General features: G+C 40.2%; 1 protein-coding gene across 6 annotated transcripts; it reads left to right on the top strand.

Annotated features, from left to right (window-relative positions):
- The first annotated feature begins 1,314 nt into the window (after window positions 1-1,314).
- kansl3 (KAT8 regulatory NSL complex subunit 3) lies at window positions 1,315-18,997 on the top strand. 6 transcript variants are annotated; one of them, XM_022199887.2, is made up of 22 exons: window positions 1,315-1,446; window positions 5,453-5,727; window positions 5,914-6,084; window positions 6,220-6,310; window positions 7,379-7,564; window positions 7,677-7,805; window positions 7,923-8,039; window positions 8,139-8,237; window positions 8,629-8,700; window positions 8,816-8,890; window positions 9,768-9,925; window positions 10,027-10,090; window positions 10,203-10,391; window positions 10,945-11,101; window positions 11,460-11,537; window positions 12,540-12,719; window positions 13,646-13,733; window positions 13,958-14,085; window positions 14,476-14,582; window positions 15,461-15,659; window positions 16,592-16,710; window positions 17,971-18,997. In XM_022199887.2, the coding sequence occupies exons 1-22, from the start codon at window positions 1,336-1,338 to the stop codon at window positions 17,974-17,976; spliced, it is 2,799 nt and encodes a 932-aa protein (XP_022055579.2). In that variant the 5' UTR covers window positions 1,315-1,335; the 3' UTR covers window positions 17,977-18,997. The 6 variants fall into 6 exon arrangements, with proteins under 6 accessions (XP_022055579.2, XP_022055580.2, XP_022055582.2 ...); XM_022199889.2 differs by having other exon boundaries at window positions 1,386-1,583; XM_022199888.2 differs by lacking the exon at window positions 11,460-11,537.
- The last annotated feature ends 1,556 nt before the right edge of the window (window positions 18,998-20,553 follow it).

Below are 20,553 nucleotides of genomic sequence, written 5' to 3'. Positions count from 1 at the left end.
TATATATATATATATATATATATATATATATATATATATATATATATATATATATGTATATATAATTCAATAAATTTTTAAGTAGTGACAAAACATAGTAGACCATCAAAAATATTCAAATTCTCAAAAAAAAAAAAAATAGTGGTGCTTTTTGGAGTAAAGAAATGCGTTTATGGCAGACTAATCTGTGAACGCGCCATGTGACTAGAGGTGACATTTCAGATTCGATTTTGTGCTGCCGTTCTCTGAATTTTACTGGTTTCAGTAAAATGAAGTTTAATATATCTACAAAAAATTCATCAGCTCTGATCTTCACAGTCATTGATTCAGCCCCTAAAAGCTCATCTCTGTTGATTAAAGTTAGATATTCATAATGTTTGTCTATGAAATTGATTAACTTGATGCCTTAAAATGACTTAAATGTGACTCCTATGTGAATTCCTCTGTCAATGCTCTCCATCTTAACAGACAAATATATTAATTTACATAGTGCATGCAGTCTTCCATAGTTTTAATTATGGCCGGATTACTTATTGAAATGTTATGTAGATGATCTGTGATCTCTGTTTATGATTCAACCTCCATCTTACATGAATTCTCATGTAAGTCAGCATCGTATTTTGCAGCTGTATCAATTCAGCAGACCAGTGCCTCTGAAACAACACACATGTAGTAGAAAGAAATACAAGATAATAGATTTTACGATTGATCTGGCAAATATTCAAACGGTCATGGCTGCATTTTTGGTTTTTGCAAAAATCCTTAGATCTCTTGCTATAAAGTTCAACAAAATATGACTAGAAATATATATTGTAATCTGTATGCATTCAACCTTTCTGATTTATAAATATCCCCATTAGCTGAACCACAATTAATCTGTTAACAGGATAAACCTTCAAAATTAGATAAAATTAAAGTATCTCCGATTCAACTAAAATTACAAGTTACTGTACAGTTCAGTCAACATCCTACTGTTAGATCAGGTGAGAGCAGAACATTTTCAGTTGCAAGTCATCATTCCAGTTGCAATTTACAGAACAGAGGATTCAAGAAGTCTGAATCCATGTTTTTGAGACTGGCTTTTTGCATAGGTTAAAAAAAATACACTTTCAATGTAGAGGGTCTTTAAACAAGTCTTTATATTTATGTTCTCTCTAAATTGTCCTACCAACGAAACAGCAATTACTTTATAAAGCTTTAAAAGCAATAACTATGTCTTGCAGTTAAAATTGGACGCATTTAGTTCGTTTTGTACTGTTTTTGTGGACTGAGTAAATGATCCAGATCTCTCTACTCCAGTCCATGTTTTCCGTCTCTCACTGACGCGCCACAAGCATGGTTGCCAGTTTCGTTGAAAAGCGGCCATTGACTGCATTCGTTTTTGGAGCGCTCAGAAAACGGGGGATGGAGTGTCTAGCCTGGCAACACACCACACAACAAAAGGAAGTAAGGCTTTTACGCAATAAATATTTGTTTTATATAACCTCCCGAACTGAGTAAGAAATACGAATTTCTTTGGGTTTGTTTGGCTCCTAGTAAGAGCAGAAGTCTTCACAGCGAACATGGAGTAATGAAAGGAAGAGGTGAGCGGCAGAACAGCGACATAACGACACTGTTTTAGCTTTTAGCTTTCTATGCTAACGTTAGCATGCTAGGCCAGCCCCCCGCCTTCAGTTGCTTTTCATGAATGCGTTAATAATAATGATAAATGTTGAGAGTAAGAGGGTTACAATATTCAATAAACGTGCTAACATTTGGTTTAAAGTCACGCGCAATCCAACACTGCTCCACGTTTTTTTTTAATAACGTTAAGCTAACAATATCCAGTGCGTGGCTAAAGGGTGGTGCTCACTGAGCACAAAGACTGCGCTGAAGTGAGCCGCCCGCACTCTGGACGTTGCGCGGCTATTTCGCGTGATACGGTAATGTTGTCACAGGCGCTGAACAACCAGGGAGAGACGTCTGCTGAAAATATAGACTGCTTTTTCAGAGTTTGACTGTGAATATCAGGAAATCCTTATGAGGTGACAAGGATCTCTCACTGTGGGCTTATCAGGGGACCTCTTGGCTACCACCATTCACAATGTCACCTGATTTTACTGTAGAATTTTAGAGAAAATTAATGTCAAAGTATGCTGCAATTTCAATCGCTTATGTCCATAATTGCTGATTTTGACTGTCCATATCTCCAAATCCTGAGGCGGTGACAAAGATCTCTCACTGTGGCCTTGTCAGGGGTCATCCCAGCTTCCACCATGCACAATATCACCTGATTTTACTGTAAAATTTTAGAGAAAATTAATGTCAAAGTATGCTGCAATTTCAATCACCTATGTCCATAATTGCTCATTTTGATTGTCCATATCTCTAAATCCTTAGGCGGTGACACAGGTCTGTCAGTGTGGCTTTGTCAGGGGTCATCCCAGCTACCACCATGCACAATATCACCTTATTTTACTGTTGAATTTTAGAGAAAATTAATGTCAAAGTATGCTGCAATTTCAATCGCCTATGTCCATAATTGCTCCATATCTCCAAGATTTGGAGATATGGACAGTTGTGGCTGGGATGACCCCTGACAAGGCCACAGTGAGAGATCGTTGTCACCGCCTCAGGATTTGGAGATATTGAAAGTAAAAATCTGAATAACAGCATGTATTTGCAGCGGATGTCTCTCAGCCTGGCTGCTCAGAGTGCAGGTGGCTCACTTGACCGCAGTGTACAAAGCACTTGTCTGTCTGGATTAGGTGCTCCACTGCCTGCATCCTTATCAATCCATGTGCTGGATATTTTCTCAAAAAATCGATCACTCATTTATTGTAAACATTTTAGAACCGTTGTTTACTGTGGCCACGGAGCTTACTGCAAATTAATAAAGTAAATGTAAATAATCGTTGACAAAACACACATCTGAAGAAAACATCCTCTCTGATGTTAAAAAACACGCCCTGAATTTACAAATAAAAATGTCTTTCAGTGAGAAAATGCAATCAGCTACGAAGATCATTATTTTCACTATTCATTTTTGTTGATTATTTTCTCAAGTTATTGGTTAATTGTCAGAATAATGGTTCATTAGCATACTGGTAGTATGCATTGTTTGGCTAATTACATTAATGCTCCAAGTTGATGAATTACAAAATGACACACGAGCATGATCAATAATCTATTACACAATGGCTAAAACCACTGCAAGCTGGAATTTGAATTGTTTATTTCCTGAACTAATGACAAAATAGCTCAACAGATACCATACAGACATATAAAACCTTGAAATCAGCATAATGCAAATATCTACCTGATGATTAAAGCCACCAAATGTGTAATTAAAGCCACTGAAAACTCTGAAAAATGTGTTCTTTTTGTAAAATTTTTAAATAATGGAGTGATGTCACATCGTTTCAATGGATATGAAGAAATTCCCTCAAAAAGTTTAAAAGAAGCCAAAACAATCCTTCCTGGAGGGGAAAAATAATGTTAAAATGTCCAAAAAAAAGTGGATTTTCCAGCTTTGAAGCAAATTTTAGGAAGTTAGTTTTTGATACAGCACCAAATGACATTTTTGGTAAGACAAAACTAAATTGTTTCTACCAACAACAAACATTTGGTTGGGAATATTAGTGAAGATATGTTTTGAAAATTAAAGACTTTTTTTTTTTTTTGGTTTTGATGATCAAATGATAGATTTTTATTATTTCATTTCTGTAAATAAAATAAAAGCAACAAAACAGCATAAGCTTTTGGCATGATTACAAGTTCCACATTTTTCTTGAGGTTTCAGGGATATATTCAGTAAAACAGTCAGCCAAATCCTGTGAAAAACAAGCAACTGGCGTACCTTTACAGATGTATTAAAAAAATAATCGCTGAAATTCTAAAATTTAACCGCGAGGGCCTATTTTCAAAAATTCATAAGTCAAAAAATATTTGGAGTAGAGCTTTGGGATTGTGCAAGATTCTACGATTTAAGTAGAAGTTTTTGCTTGATTTTTTTTTTTTTTTTTTCCAAGAATTCCAGACATCAACTGGGAGGCCCTGGATGAGTTGGCTTTTAAGAACTCTTTTCTTTTTGCAGTTGCAGAAGAGTTAAAAAAAAAAAAAAAAAAAGCCCAAACAATATTCAAATTTCAAAAATCTCTTGATTCTTTAAAAATTCTTCAAACTGACTGACTGATTATTTAGGTTGTTGGTAAATTTAATAGGTGACACCAAATCATTTATTTGGTTTATGATTGCACGTCCATCAAATACAGAAACTAGAAAAGCACTCGGAGAGCGCATACCTCCGCCATGCCATTTGTCTGTCTGTCTGTCTGTCCGTCTGTGTGTGTGTGTGTGTGTGTGTGTGTGTCTGTCTGTTTGTCTGTTAACAGCATAACGCAAAAATTGAGAGATGGCCGCCAGTATTATGTTGTCGAAAAATTCCTGGATCCAGACGGTGATTTGGATCACCTCCAAAATCTAATCGATTCTTACTCGTGCTCTTCCGGACATCCTGTAAAAATTTGGTGAAAATCCGTCCATGACTTTTTGAGTTATGCTGTTAACAGACAAACAGACACACACACACACAGAGACGGACAGACAGACAAACAATCTCTGGTGATTACATAACCTCCTGGCGGAGGTAATGACACAGAGGTTGCAGCAGATATCGGGAATAGTTTTGAAATCAAGTGATAAGAATTTTAAACAAATAAAAAAGCCAAAACTACTGCCTCGTTTATCAGATTAGTATTATGTGGCCATTCTGCTTTAGGAGGAAAAAAATACTCATGTTGATATTTTGTTAAACCATTCACTGTTGTCTTGGGTGCTGCTAAGCAATGGTGTTCCCTCAAAAGAGTGAGGCAGGAATTGTTTTTGTCGAACATTTGCATGTTAGGAGACAAGCATTGCCATTAAAATGGATATTTCACAACAACATGTTAAGACAAAACCAAAAAGGCAGGGCAGCCTTACTACTCAATTCAACCCTTCAGCAGAACTTGACGTTTTCAGTGTGTAAGTTGCTGCCTGGAGATTGTTGTTGTTGTTTACCATCATGAAGTGAATTTTGAAAATAGTAACATGTTGACATCATAAGAAGGGGAAAGCTGTGTGAAATTTGAGGTCAGTGGCAGGCTTACACCCGCAACCTACATCCGATGAGTCAAGCTACGGCCAGATAGTCAACTTCAGTAACTTCAAGAGTCACCAAGACAACATCGATGTCCCAGTCGTGTTCATCACGTTTTAGTGTCTCCTGGAAACATTTCCAACAACCAGGATTTGGTTACACTTCACAAAACTCCTGAAGAGCCACAGAAAACCTCATACACATGTGTTTTTTTACAGGCTGTGTTGTGAATTTTTTTGATGCATTAGCTGGTATTCATGTGTAAAAACAACTGTCCTATTTTGACATTGATTCTGTCTAAAATAAAGGCTTTCTCTCTTTCTTCCTCACCAGTTTGGCCTGAATCCAAACAAGTTATTGAGGCCTTCCCGGGGCCCTTTGGGTCCCAGGAAGAGGATGCATCGCGGTGGGGATAAGGACTTCCAGATATCAGCACGAAAGATGGGTACTTCGTTGCTTTTCCAACTGTCGGCTCATGAAAGAGAGCTGGATTTGGTATTTCTGGACCACAGCTATGCCAAACCCTGGAATGCCCACCCTGATGCCAGCAGCGCTCGGCCCACAAGGACGCTGTTTGTTACCCCTCGACGCCAGCCTGAAGCCTTGTCGTGAGTCAGAAAGCTAATAATCATAATCTGTAACTGAAGTAGACCTCAGAGTACGGTTTGGGATTGTCATCAGCCTCCTGCTCTGTTTCTCAGTTTTCATAAAACTAATCCTCTAATGATCAGTGTGATCATTGTACTTTTTTTTTATATTTGGCATTAACTCCGTATTCTTTTCTTTGTCTGCAGAGATTCTGACTCTGTAGTAGATGTGGAGACGGTCACACCAACACCTGTTCCTCTCTACGATAACCAGAAAGCTCTCAGTGTGATGAAAGAGTGTGAGCGACATGTGCTGTTTGCTCGCACAGTTGCCGAGAGCCCGCCACCCCCCGATGACTGGGAGGAACATATCAACAAGTAATCAGTCCCTTTAAAGATCCACCATTTATCATCTGCTGTTATATTTGACATCTTTATTCATCTATAATATGAGTAACTAGTAAAGCATTTCACTTGCAGCGCCTGGTTTTGACATTTTGATGTTTGTTTCAGGGCTGGATGGTCAGTCGCTCAGAACAAATTGTTCAACAAAGTGCTTAAAGCTCTCCAGGCTGAACGACTGGCACGGCTGGCCAATGAAAACGTAAGTTATTACTCAATTAGTGTACATTAAATGCTTAGTCTAGATTTGCGGTGTGTATTTTGTCTCTCATCATTGGATTATAAAGGTACTGTAAAATGACATTTTATGGTGCAGAAAAGTAAAAGCACTGTGTTTGGGTTTAGTCTTTGCTGAGGCTTAGATAATAGTAATTTCACACAAGAGTTACCACTTTTTTTATTCAAACTTTAATTTGAGCTTGGGGAAAAATTGGACCTTTGAACTGTAGTGACCTTTTCATATTAAAAATTTACAGTATATGAACTCATCAGAACATTTGAAGTGGTTTGCTCTGCGGTTCAGCTCAGAGAATTAAGTTTCAGCTTGACCTATTGCATGCCCTGTTGGTTCTTGAGTTAATTAGGCTAATAAATAAAAATGGAGGAAACTAGCGAGCAAATGAGGTGGTAACAGGATGACACTGAAGCATCTGAGAGGATGTGCAGATGGCAGAAATTCATAGCAAAGATAAAGCACTGTTTGTTACCGTACATAGCAAACTAATCCGAGGACTCTCATGTCAGCGTTCCTGCCAAGTGATGGCAGAAGCATCTGAATGAACGGAGCAAAGTCTGTGACCTTGTCCCAGGTGTACGTGATATGGATCACTTTTAAATTTGTTCAGGCAAATGATGTGCCAGTTTGTTTGTTCAAATTTGATTTTTTTTTTTTTTTTAAAGTGATGCTCTGATACTGATTTTATAGTGGGTGAAATCAGTATTGCAGTCTGCATGATTTCTTTGAGTAGTTGTTTTACTAACTCTTTATTTTTTGATGAATATGGCTCAGATAAAATGTCAAATGTATTTAAAATTATACATGAAGGTTATTGACAAACTAGCATATAACATAATTTGGAAAGAACCTGCTTTCTTTTGTGTCAAATGTTTGAAGATTAGATATAGTGTCACTGTGAGAAGTCATGTATTGCAGTTTGAAAATTTAAATGGTTGGGAAGATATACTCATTTTGGGATTTGTAAAATTGCAGCATGGCTGTTACTGATTTTTAATTCAAATTAAAACACTGGTGTGATCTTCTTCCCACTAGGCCTCCAATGAGCCAATTTTGCGCAGGATAGCTGTGGACAAGTGTGCTCGGAAGGTGCGTCACGCCCTGGCCAGTGTGAACTGGGACACCAAGCTGACACAGTGGTTACACACCACCATGATTGAATCCTTGAGCCTCGCCATGCTTGCTGCTTACCTGGATGTGTTGCAGACTCTTAAAAGCAAGGTATAATGTCTGGAGTCGAATGAAGGCTAAGAGCTGGTGTAGATTTCCTGTACGGTATGTGCAAGGTCTGGGATTCTTCATTCATTGTTCTTCTCTCTCTTTATCTGGCAAGTTGCCCTCACTAATCGACAGAATGTTGCTGCCATCGGCAAAGACTGGAGCTCCAAGTGCAGAGGCTCTGTCGCTGCTACTGAAACGGCCGTGGGACCCCGCTGTTGGAGTCCTGTCTCAAAATAAACCGGTACGACCAAACCATTCATCCTCAGTTTCTCATGGAAAACATTTTTATGTAACTTTTGTACTTCAAGGTTTGTACCATGTAAACACCAGATACGATCTGTTTCCTTACGCGTTTCAGAGCAAACTTCCTGGATCCCCGCTCATCCTCATCGCACCATCAAGCCCGACTAATCCCGCCCTTTCCACCTCTCGGCGAATGAGATTCTGGCAGTCGCAGCTCTCCTGTTTGGGAAAGGTCTGAAAACTCACTTGGTTAAATCTAAATGTGATAACATGAATATTGTTTTGTATTTTTTCTCAAATTAAGAACCTAAAACAGATGCTTCTATGTCAGGTCATCCCAGTCCACACTCATGTGAACAGCGGGGCCAACATTGGCGTCACTCAGTGTCTGGAGCACATGTTGGGAACTGTGAGGGCCAAGGTCATGGAGGTAGGAGGTTCTGTTTTTATTTGGTACATTTGTCAGTGTGTGTAGAGTGATGATGTTGTAATTTGTCCCTTTATGTAGCTGAATGTTTGCCTATTTGTTCCATTAGGCACATTGGAAAGAACATTCACTGCATTAAAAAAGCCACATAAGCAATATTTTTATGTAAATGATGACTTACCTCTCTGGCCTAGTTAAAATCATTTGCTTTTATGCGCTTGGTTGTTGTCAGTTGCCATTTTTCATCAGTGTTTATTGCCCAAGTGATCATGTCTGTGAGTGCAAAATTGACCAAAGTAGAGCAAATGTGTGATATACATGCTGTATTATGGTAGATTTTTTTTTACATCTGTCTACAGCTGAATTTATTATGTTTTATAACTGCAACCACCAGGTTCACAGTCACTTCCCCCACAAACCCATTATCCTGGTCGGCTGGAATGCTGGTGCTCTCATCGCTTGTCACGTAAGACTTATTTTTATCAAGTCATAGCATATCTAATGTGAGGCTGCATGGTTGTCACCCATGGGAAAAAATGCCAGAGGCGTCTTTAAGTTAATTTAATACTGTTTAATTTTAGGTATCCCTCATGGAGTATCTGACCGCTGTGGTGTGTCTTGGCTTCCCCCTGCTGACAGTCAACGGGCCAAGAGGGGTAAGATACAGAGCAGGGATGTCAAACTCATTTTAGTTCAGGGGCCACATTCAGCCCAATTTGGTCTGAAGTGGGCTGGACCAGTAAAATCACAGCATAATAGGGAAACAAAATGAGACAAACAACACGAAATGAAGCAAAGCGGAAAAAAAAAGTGGACAAAAAAAAAAGTAAAAAAAAAAAATCATACAAACAAGACAGAAATCGCAAAAAAGAAACAAAACTGCAAAAACATGAGACAACTAAAAACGACAAAATATTACAAAAATAAGAACAGCAAAATAGAGAAATAAAATGAGACAAATGACACAAGACAAAAAAATTCATTACAAAGTAACAAAGTCAACAAAACAGGACAACAAATTACAGAAATGAGATAAAAATGACGACAAAAGAAACAAAATGACAAAAATAGTCAAAGTACATAAGCGAGACAAAAAACACCAAACGACAAAAATGACACACAAAACAAAGAAAAACACAATGTGACAAAAAACAAACGAGATGAAAAGGAAACAAAACCACAACAACATGAGACAAATGACAAAAGTCGGACTAAAAAAACAATATATTACAAAAATGAGACACAAAGGAACAATGAGCAATTTATTATTCTACTTTATGATCAGAACAACTTGTCATGGTCTAGAAATTATTTTACATTTATATTTTTACTAATTTACAGTCTGCAGTTAATGTGTTCTTTGTAATTTTTACACTTTACAAAGTCGTCTCACAGGCTGCATTGGACCCTGTGGCGGGCCACGTTTGGCACCCCTGATATAGAGCATTATGGCTCACCTTTTCTTCTGATAAAGCTGAATTTTGACTTGAAATCAACAGTTGTAGTGACGGTTGGTGTGTCACTGGTTTGCAGGACGTGGATGACCCTCTGCTGGACATGAAGACCCCGGTGTTGTTTGTGGTCGGCCAGAATGCGCTTCAGTGTAGCACTGAAGGCATGGAGGAGTTCAGAGAGAAACTGAGGGCAGATAACAGCCTGGTGGTGGTGGGAGGAGCAGACGACAACCTCAGGTCAGTCACAACCTTCAGCAGTCAGAAAGCAAATAGTATCGTATACTTTGTAGCTGATTGTAGCTAATATTATTCATTACTAACACTAAATCCCTTCACAGGATAAATTCAGCAAAAATGAAGTCAGAAGGACTGACACAGACTATGGTGGACCGCTGCGTTCAGGTTGGTCCTTGAAATATTCCAGGGAGTATTTCTCTATGCTGTCTTACATTTCATTGCCTACAATGTTGATTTTTTTTTTTTCTTTTCTTGTGCTTCCCCCACTGGTGTCCAGGATGAGATAGCTGACTTCTTGTCAGGTGTCCTCACACGGGCAGAAGGCCATGGCCATGGCTCAGGCGAGATGAAGGATTTGGACACAGAAAAGAAGAAAAGGCCTCGACGGGAGCTTCCCTTTGACATGGAAAGAGGACGACCATCCTCCCCAGCGCTTAGAGTTCCCATCTCCCCATCAGGTTCAGAGGTTAGAAATCTTTTTATGTTTAAGCTTTAGGTGAACCATCAGCGCTGTATTTTACTTAAAGTTAGTAGTTCATGGAATAACAAATAATACCGTTTATTTTGGGGGGAATTTGGAAAGTTTTATACTCGTCCAGTTCTAGAAAAGTGATGAAAAGTAAGACAAACGTGGATGTTTTTTTAAGCCGTATTCTCACATTTTCTCATTTTGCCACACCAAAAAAGTGCCGAGTGTCTGTGCTAGCACATTTTTTAAAATAAAAATACTTGGCTTTGCTTTTGTACCTTTCTGCAATCTTTCTCTCTGTCACTTAAAATGGTTTCAAAAGTTTTGGGAAATTATTTGCTTTTTCATGTCTTTGTTTTTGTCTGTTCAATTTACTATACATCGATTCAAGAACTTTCTGTGTCATATGTATGTTGTACACAGCGTTTAGAGTGGAGTTTTAATAAACAGACCTTGTTTATAGCTGTAAAAAGCTACACTGTCGGCATACGCAGTGACTGACACTATTGAGTTATTACTCATCAGGTGGTTCTGTTCTCTGTGTTTTCAGGATCTGTCTAGTGTCTGCAGCAGTCCCACATCAAGTCCCAAACCCAAGACATCCGGTCTGTCTCCAGCACAGAAGTCCAGTCTGATCACGGCCACACAGCTCCTCAAGACACACATGCAGCGCTCTGGCACAGTGCTCACTCACAAGCAGGCTCAAGGTTAGTTCCCCACCTCAGTGAACTCTGGATGTACTGAAAATTCAGTGCATCCAGCTACACGTGTGCAGTGATTCTAGGTACCTGGGACACAGCTTGCTTATTTGCCCCACTTGTTTATTTATACTTGATACAGTGAGTCATTCACTGCTTCTTCAGCCGAAATTTAGCAAAAGCTGTCCCTGCTTAGCAGACGGGGTGGTATGTAAGATGTGACCATGATTGTATTATTTTTTTTAAGATATCACGTCACGACATCTGATGGGACAAGATGGAACGTGACTGAAATACTCTCCTCTCATCCTCTTGTCTCTTCTCTTCCTACAACTTTCCTTTCCGACTTTTTTTCACTTCATTCCAGCTCAGTTTGCTGCTTTTATGAAACAAAACATGCTTGTGAGGAAAAATCTTCCTCCTGGCAGCCCTCCTTGTATATTTGGTAAGTGTCTATCACGCTTCTTTCCTTTCTTTCCTCTGTCCTTTTCCCTCTCCTTGCTTTGTTTCCTCTGCTTTAATGTTCATTCTTCATATTAAACTACTGTGCTGAACTAACTAGGGCTGGACCCGAATATCCCGAATATCCGGATATTCATTCGCTACGGCACTATCCGGATATTAATTTGGTATACGAATATTCGCCCCCCTACCCCCCGTCAGACGTTACCGGGCGGAAAGAATATGCCGTGTTACTGTCTTCCCTCCGCCTTCGGCCCACATCGGCACTTATCGGCTCATTTCGTCATGTGATCACATAAATATATACACATGTCTATAACATATACACATATGTCTGTCTATGTGATCACTCCCTCCTCCCCCCCAGACGAAAATATTCGGAGCTCGTCTCTTCCCTGCGCCTTCGGCCCACTTCGGCTCGTCCCGCCGTGTTCTTCGGCTCATCTCGGCTCCTCCATTCGTGTTTGTAAACATCACCTGAATGGCCGGGTGGCTGCCGACTCTGACGTCGCGCTTCACTTCGTTGCATAAACACAAGACAAGATGCTGAAGACAAAACGAAGGCAACGAAGGTCGGTTTACACTGGGTTCAATCTGTCAGCAGGAAATGTTGGCCAGAACTTTTTTAAAAATGAAAAAGGATCCGAATTTCCGGGCCGTCTGTGTCACAAGCCGCCGCCGCGCCGCACCCCCCTCTGTCGGACGTTACGGGGCGGAACGAATATTTGGGTATTCATCTTTAATAGGGCCCAAATATTTGGAGGCCAGAAACCACTATTCGGGCCAGCCCTAGAACTAACACACCTATTGTAATTTTTTGTATTGAACATTTGTTAAACTCGTAATCATATATTTTATATTATGGAGTACTTTTCCAGACATGAAAAAATTGGTGAAGCGTGGCGATTGATCACACAGATAAACACCCCGTTGTAACGTCACGTCGCCACTCGATTGAACATGTGTGTTTGTCTGTGTGGTGCAGTGCCAGTGACCAGTGATCAGATGGAGGGCCTGGACAGAGATGAACTGCGGTCCCATGGCAAGAGGAGGCAGACACCGAGTCCCACGCCAAGCAAGGCCTCCAAAAGAACCAAGATCAAGGTCACCATCTTGTCTCAAAGCGAGTCAGCAGGGGGTGCCATGAGTCCTGCTGCTCATGAAGGTACAGAAGCTGCTCCCTTAAATTACTTATGTATGAGATGTTATAGGAGTCGTCCGATTTTATGATACCAGAAATTAGGTAAAGCAGCAGAAATTCCACGAATCTCTTTAGCCATACAAACAAACACAAAAAATAAATCGATGCAACAAATGCCACATACGGTATTGTTTGACAGATGCAGCGGTCTTGAATGTAATTGACCAACGTTATGAGCCTCACCCTGCTCACATTATGAGCGAAGGCCAAACAGTAGAACTTCAGCCTTCATAAACATCTCTGAAACATTCTTTGGGATGAACTGTTCCACTTCACAAACAATAATAGTGACACGATATGTCAGTACTTAACCACAGTGACATCTGTATAAAGATCAGGGTGACTGACTTTAATGTTTAGATGACTTTAAGGTGCTTCCTTCTTTCATTTGAATTACTTGCTGGCATCATGCATTCTAGCTTTGCTTACCTACAGCATGTCCTGATCACAACTTATACACAGCTCAGTATGTATCGAAGTTTTGGTTGTCATGACATCCCAAGTTCGATACATGCTTTGGATGATTCTTTAAACATCAGAAGAAATTCCCTGAGCTTCTTCAGTTAGTACAGAGTAAACTGATGCTGTTTTGGTTCTTTGGCGGGGACTGATAACATCAGTAGTGGCCAGATAGTAGTTTTGAAAGCTCACTTTCATCAAGATTTCCAGAGAGAACAATAAAAGGAGAAACATGTTTTTGTTTGGTATGCGAAAGTGAAAGCAGGACTTTCTCAGCCCAGTTTTTCCTGAGAAAATATGGCACATATGTTGTGAATCACTGCCGAGTTGTTTGGTAATGTCAGTAATTTCAGCCTTTTTCCAGGGATGACCATGTGATGTATTGTTTTCCACATAACTGACTGTCCTACTGTTCACTTCTTTACATACAGTCGGTGTCTCTGGGAAGCCTTTAACAGTGACAGTGGGACAGACGGTGGCCGGTGCCAAGGAGCTCTCTGGACTCCTTACAGGCCAGCGGTAAGCTAGCCGGCCCGCCTGCACACAGGCACATTGAGCAGAGAACGCTTAAAACCTTAACCATGCCTACACCCATGTCAACTCCTACCCTACTGGGCAAAAGTGTGTCTGGTGCAGAGGGATTAATGAGTGGTGTACTCGGAGTTTGGTAGCTGAGTGATGGCCAAACAGCACCTTGCTGGGGTAGCTCCTGAGTAGAATGGTGGTTATGTGTGTCACTGCAGGTCTGGTAGTCTCTCAGAGGTGTCTGGTGCCCTGTCCCCAGGCTCCAGCTCCTTCAACAGCGTGCAGCCTTGCATGGTGTCAGGGTCCTCCACACCAGTCCAGGTGCAAGCTCCAGCTGCTGCCCAAGGTATCTCTGTCTTGTCCTGCCTCGCCACGCTTGCTTGCACTCTCAGCTGTGCGGATAATCTCGGCACAGTAGCCTCAACACACAGCGCAGTTCTGATGGCTTCATAGGGAGAGATTCAGGTTTTGAACACTGGATGAGAGCAGTGTATGAGGGCAACATGCTTCAGCAAACATCGTCATTGATCACCTCTTGCGCCATTGCTGTCTGCCTCTGATCCAAACCTTCCCCTTTGGACTTGACTGTGATTGTGTGTGTGTGTGTGTTCATCTAGTTAGGTCTGTGGGTGTGTGGTCAGTTTGTAAGAGTGTGAGTTTGTGCTGATATTTCCTTGGCAGTAATTTCACCCATGTTTCAGCTTCACTAATTTGTTGTATTTGTGTTTGTGTGCAGCACCTTCCGCCAGCAGTCTGCTACAAGGCCTAAGTTTCAGTCTTCAGGAGATCGTCACCAAAGCTCCTAACTTACCCTCCACAGCAGCCAACACAGGCAGCACCCAGGTACACGTCAGTGACAGTTACATTAAATAAAAGTTTTTAGTATCGTAATGAATCATATATTTTTGCTAGTTTGAAGTCTGTTTACACTGAATTTATGAACAGTGTACTATCAACTATTTTAATTGTGTGGAATCACTTGTTCACTGTATTTTGTTCATCTAGTCGTTGAATACGCACAACTTGTAGTTAGCTGGTCAAGCAGTGGATGGAAAACCACCAATTTACACAGGCGACACTCAGATTCAGTGGATCTTCCACTGACCTAATGGTTAACAAAGTCTGTCATGATGAAATGTTTTGATTACCCGTTTTTAATACAGGCCAGGACAAAAAATGAATTTGAATGTAACCACTTTAGCCTGTTAATCAATGTATATGGAGATAGAAAAACATACAACAAAAATGACCTATAAAAAGAAAGAAATGATCTCACTTTCATACATAATAAATAAGAAAAGTAAAACCCTGATGCGTGTGGATGATGCCGCTGTGTGAATCCATGGTTTGATACCTTCTGTCACATGGTGTGCCCTTCTCTCTGCCCCTGTTTCCTGTCTCTGTAGACTGTTGTTTAACCCTTTGTTGCACAACATGGGTCAAAAGTGACTCAAATGGAAAATGGATTTGAGCCACACTGCACATCAAAGGGTTAAAGCCAAAAATACCAAAATCTTGAAAAAGAGAGATTTAATCAGGATATATCTGACAGACAGAGAAGTGGCAACAGAGCACTTATCTTCTGGCCTTTTATGTTTAAAGGGTGTTGTTATCAGGTCTGCTTATAGGAGTCAGACTGTATTCTAAAAGTTGTGAGGAGATGATGAAATTCGTCCTCAGTCTGTTATTCAGCTGTTTGTCTTTTTCTCGTCCACCCTCAGGCTGTTTGTGGGAAGCCCCAGGGTCCTGTCCTGAGCTCTGTCGGTACCAGCAGTAGCACTCTGCTCCGAGCAGTGCCTGTGGTCACCACAGGAGGAGTGGCTAAAACCACTGCTATCCACCAGCTGCTCACCAACGGTGGGCTGGCCAAACTCGCTAGCAGCTTGCCCGGTTTGGCGCACATCACCAATCAGACCACTGGTATGTCTCGAACTGCCAAAACACGACGGCCTCGTTGAATGCCCAGGGCTCATTCATCCTTTGTTTTGGAAACAGTAGTTCAGGACGTCTGTAGGCCAGGGAGGATTGCCGCAGTAGAGGAACGTAGAGGACAGCTCTGTCGACACGTGTGGAGGTAGTTTGCCTGGAGGAGCCTGACTGTTGTGTGGTTTGCAGAGTCAGATGTGCAGCTATTCAGCATCTGAGGGCAGATCAGTGGCATACATGTTTTTAGTTTCATGTTCACAAAGAGCCATAAGGGAGTTCCCGTGTTTTGCTGGACACATAGTTTTTATGGAGAAATAAGTGAAAATGTCAAATATAGCTGTATGAAACCATTTGATACTGAAAAATTGTGAAGTGTCACGTTGGAATCAGAGTTGGAAAGGTTGACCAAATTTCAATCCGGACTGCTTTCTGTGTCAAATCTGTTTGTTCTGGCTGTCATTACATGTTGGATTTTTTTGTTTGTTTGTTTGCCTCTTCATAAAGTAACATTTTGTAAATCCTTCCATTTAATTCACCTTCTTATAATCATAAATATGAATGCTGACGTCTTAGACAGTTGTGTTGACGACCAATAACACTGGCACATGACATTACCAAAGCTCTGTTCCTGTTGTTACAATAAAGACTGGAATCAAACTCATGTTTTCATTGTTCCTGTTGTTTTTCTTTTCTTTTAGTGTGAGTCCCTTGGATTTCTCACCCCTTTCCCCTGCCTAAACCTCCAAATTTGCTTTTAACTCCCATACTCATCCTCTAAAATCCTGCTAATATGTGAATCTTTTAAAAATATTAAAATCATTCTGATGATTCCCAGCACAATAAAATGCTCAAGTCCTTCTCAGTGTATTTTAAGGACTAGCGTGTTTAGCTTATTGCTGAGCATTTTTGTTTGTTTGTGTTGTCAGGAGGGCAGAAAGCCCCCACTTCTATAACGGTGACCCTTCGAGGAGCGCAGCCGACTAAAGTGGGATCTCACAGCCAAGCTGGTGAGGTTGTGACGTCAGCTCGCACCCATGAGCCCAAGGTGTGTCTCATCTCAGCATCCAGCAGGCACAATTATGGAGCTTTTTATGTCCCTAAGTTATCTGTAATGCTGGCTTCTGCTCACAGCGTCTAGCTTTTCTGTTTTGATGCTGCTTGCGTTGTTGTCCACACAACCCGTGGAAATTTATCTTTGGGCTTCTTATGAATATCCTCATTGCCATGGCAACCACAATGCCTTGAAGTGTCGATTCTGCTTACAGTTCATTTTGCGGTTCCTTGGCTGTTTTGTTGTGGAGGACATGTAGCAAGTAATTACCTCCTCTATAGCAAAACCCTCTGCATCATTTTTAATGGTATTTGGTTGCTTTTTTTTGTTACCAGTTATCCATTGATTGCAACACCTAGGACTGTGAGTGTTGAAAAATGGCAGGCTATAAGGCGTAAGCAAGGATTAAAGAAAACTTTTGGTTTTTCTGCTGTGGCAAATTGAAGTTTACAAGTTGTTTTTCATAATTGGATGTAACGATATAGGAAACGAGACCCTGTATAAAAGTGTTCTTCACTTAAAACTATTCGTCTGATATGACTGAGAAGATAATATAACATTATTTCTGGAGATTGCAGTTTGAGGTCGTCAGCCAGAATCAAATGAGTAAATTGCCCTTAACCCTCCTGTTGTCTTGATTTACAGGCACCAAAAAATATTGTTTCCTTGTATGAAAAAATCTAAAAATTTAGCAAAACACTCCACCCAAATTTCTGCGAAATTTGCAAAACCTTCAGGAAGGAAATCCCAATAATTCCTTAAAAATTTCCCTTAGATTTTTTTTTTAATCCCCCAAATTTAGCAAGGAAGTTCTTGTAAATATTTTTTAAAAATGAGTAAAAATCTTCCTAAAAAAAATCCTAAAAACATCTAAAGTGATTACATATATATCAGCAAAACTTCTGTTATTTTCTTCAGAACATTCACATAAAAATCAACCAAAATCCAGCGAATTTCGCTGGATTTTGGTTGATTTTTATGTGAATGTTCTTAAGAAACATTTTTTAACATTTCTTTTTTTTACCACCAGAAAATATTCAAAAATTTCCCAAAAATGTTGAAAATGTGTTGTCCCCCCCCCCCCCCCCCCCCCCCCCCACACACACACACACACACACACACACTTTCAAACTTTAAAACGGTTCAATTTTGACCCGCAGGACAACACGAGGGCTAAGGATTCAATATAAGCAGGCGGATGATTACATTTTTTGGAGTGTGAGCTAATTTGAATTTCGCTGTGCCCTTTTGCAGCAGTGAAGATATCCGCTCGACTGTTTCCATGTGGTGACACGCCTGATGGTGCCGAGCCAGAGGCATGCGGGAGCCACGGCGTGCTGATGAGCCTGTACCCTCCCCACGGTGACGAACACACCGCCCCACAACGTGCACAAACCCTGCCGAGGCGGTGGGAAAAGGCCAGGCAGTCATTATGAACCGAGCTGCTACAATAGTCCATGTCTGTGTCTGGCAGCACCGTCTCCACTAGCGCTGCAGAGGTGGCCTTCATGCTCCAGTGTCTGCTCTGCCCTTGCACCTTCTTAACTTTAACGAGCAAATTCTGACTGCAAGATATATCACGCGATCACATGTTTTCCTCCTGGGAGGAAATTATATCGTGAGGATAAACTACTGCAAACCATCTGCGCTGTAGCAAAGTAGTCCAGGCAAGACGTATCGAAGGACAACCGTGCTGCCTGTAAACCTGCAGATCAGCAGAAAAAGAACTGACAGAAATATTTACAATTTTTCTCTGTGTGTGTATTAATTTTATATAATTTCGTCATTACCTCTGCTATATCTCTCGTCTATGATTAATGTCAGTTTGTGAGTCGAGCGTTTCGATTTCACGGCTCGATACTTCTGAATATCTCCGTATTTATCCAGTAACTGAATTTAAATGTTAGTGATTGCTTTGACATTATTCATCACAGTAATTCACATCATTAGCGCCAGTCATCGTGATTATTTCTTTTTGTGTAGCGCTGCTATTTCACAATGACAAACAACTCCACAAAATTGGCAGAGGAAGAGCTCATTTCAGCGCTCATTAAATGCCAGTATTTCTCATAATCCTGTGATTGCTGAAGCTCCTGTCAAAGAAGCACCTGTGCAGCGCTCAGTTTCAATAATATGTACTCATAAAGCTCAGATACATGAGAACTGATAAATAGCTTTTGTTCATTTGCTCCTTCCACAACCGGATGTTTCATAATCTGAACCACTCCATCACTTCGCTGTGTATGGATTTTCTTGTGCGAAATAAACAGATTGGCCTGGAGACGCTTGCTTGGCTTCACTTTGCTAATATAAACATTTGGCCTTGTATGTTCAACACTTGTAGTATTGAGCAATCTCAAAACCGCCTGTTCTTCAAAATATTATGAGGGAGCTTACTCTCATGCATGATAGTTATACTGCTGTGTTTACAGCAGCAGCATAAATAACAGCCCACTCATCGCCGCAGACATCCTGTCTTAAATTCCACACTTTGGCAGCAGTCAGATAAGATAAAGCTACGAGTGTCTCTTCCTTCTTACGTAAGCCTTTGTATGTAATCGGCAGGGACAGGATAACTGATGCCAGTCATACAGAGAACAGCAGAGCTGCTGGCATTTCCTTCCCATCATCATTGGATATTCAAGCAATCTATCTGAGGTCTCGCCATCCTATCTCCTCTACAGTTCAACATTTGATGTCTTCAGAAATTAGTTTGATGTGTGTGGAGTCCAGAATAGAAAGAGGCGAGTATTTCAGCTCAGTGAAGTGGCCTTCAGAGACTGAGATATAGTGACATTATTGCTGATGATTGGCATGCATTTTATATTAATGCTGCAAGTTGAATGAAAATTCAAGCTACAATTAACTGAAGATAGAATCTATTTATATTCACAAATATACAGGGTGTCCCTAGAGTCTGGAAGATAGATAGAGAAACAGATAGAGCGCCTTCCATAATTATTGGCACCCCTGGTTAAGATGTGTTCTTTAGCTTCTAATAAATTCATTTTTTTTCTAAATAATATAGAACCACAATGAAAAAAAAGAGGAAAATCCAACCTTTCATTCAAGTGCATTTATTCAGTGGGGGAAAAAAATCCCACAATAAGAAATAATTCTTTTACATCAAATCATGTGTGCCACAATTATTGGCACCCCTGATGTTAAAACTTTGTACAATCCCCTTTTGACAACAAAACAGCACCTAATCTTCTCCTATAATACATTTTTCTGCAAATTTCAGTGTGAGAGTATGCTTCTGCAATAAAAATTTAATTTATTTTTAAGGCTTTCAACACATCTTAACCAGGGGTGCCAATAATCATGGAGGGTGCTGTAGATACATAGATAACAGCAGGAATATTGTACTTTATATATAAGATCTTTCTCTGTAGGGTCTGGAAAGTACGTAAGAAAATCAAATCAATTCATTGGAAAGAAATAGAGAAATGAAAAATAATTGACACACCTATAATTCAATGTGCTTTGCAGACAAAATTAAATTAAAAAAATGTTCAAAATAAATACAATAGAATAAAATGAAATGATTAAATCAACAACAGATGTCTAAAACTGCACACAATTTGTATAGAATAGTTAAAACTGATTGCCTTAAACTGTAAAAATACGAAAGGTAAGAAGTACTTTACAAAATACCACTGCGTAATTAAAATCAGTAGTTAATAGAGCTGCAATATCCACTGGTCTTGTTACGGTCACCAGTGAGGAGTGCATCAGACTACGTGCAAATAGCAACTTTAAAAAAATAGAGTTTACGGAGTGTGTTACAAATGGGACAAAAAAGAAAAGCAGGTTACTCAGGAAGACCACTGAACA

This window comes from Acanthochromis polyacanthus, chromosome 7 (genome assembly GCF_021347895.1).
Source record: "Acanthochromis polyacanthus isolate Apoly-LR-REF ecotype Palm Island chromosome 7, KAUST_Apoly_ChrSc, whole genome shotgun sequence".
NCBI classification, from domain to species: Eukaryota; Metazoa; Chordata; class Actinopteri; family Pomacentridae; genus Acanthochromis; species Acanthochromis polyacanthus.
This window is presented reverse-complemented; position numbering and strand designations above follow the sequence as displayed.

What these genes read in the sequence shown, in the direction of transcription:
- kansl3 (XM_022199887.2), top strand. Translation starts at nt 1,336, where the DNA reads ATGGTTGCCAGTTTCGTTGAAAAGCGGCCATTGACTGCATTCGTTTTT. An exon ending in TGCAGACTCTTAAAAGCAAG is followed by an intron (nt 7,565 to 7,676) that starts GTATAATGTCTG and finishes TTATCTGGCAAG; the next exon opens with TTGCCCTCACTAATCGACAG. An exon ending in GGAGCAGACGACAACCTCAG is followed by an intron (nt 9,926 to 10,026) that starts GTCAGTCACAAC and finishes ATCCCTTCACAG; the next exon opens with GATAAATTCAGCAAAAATGA.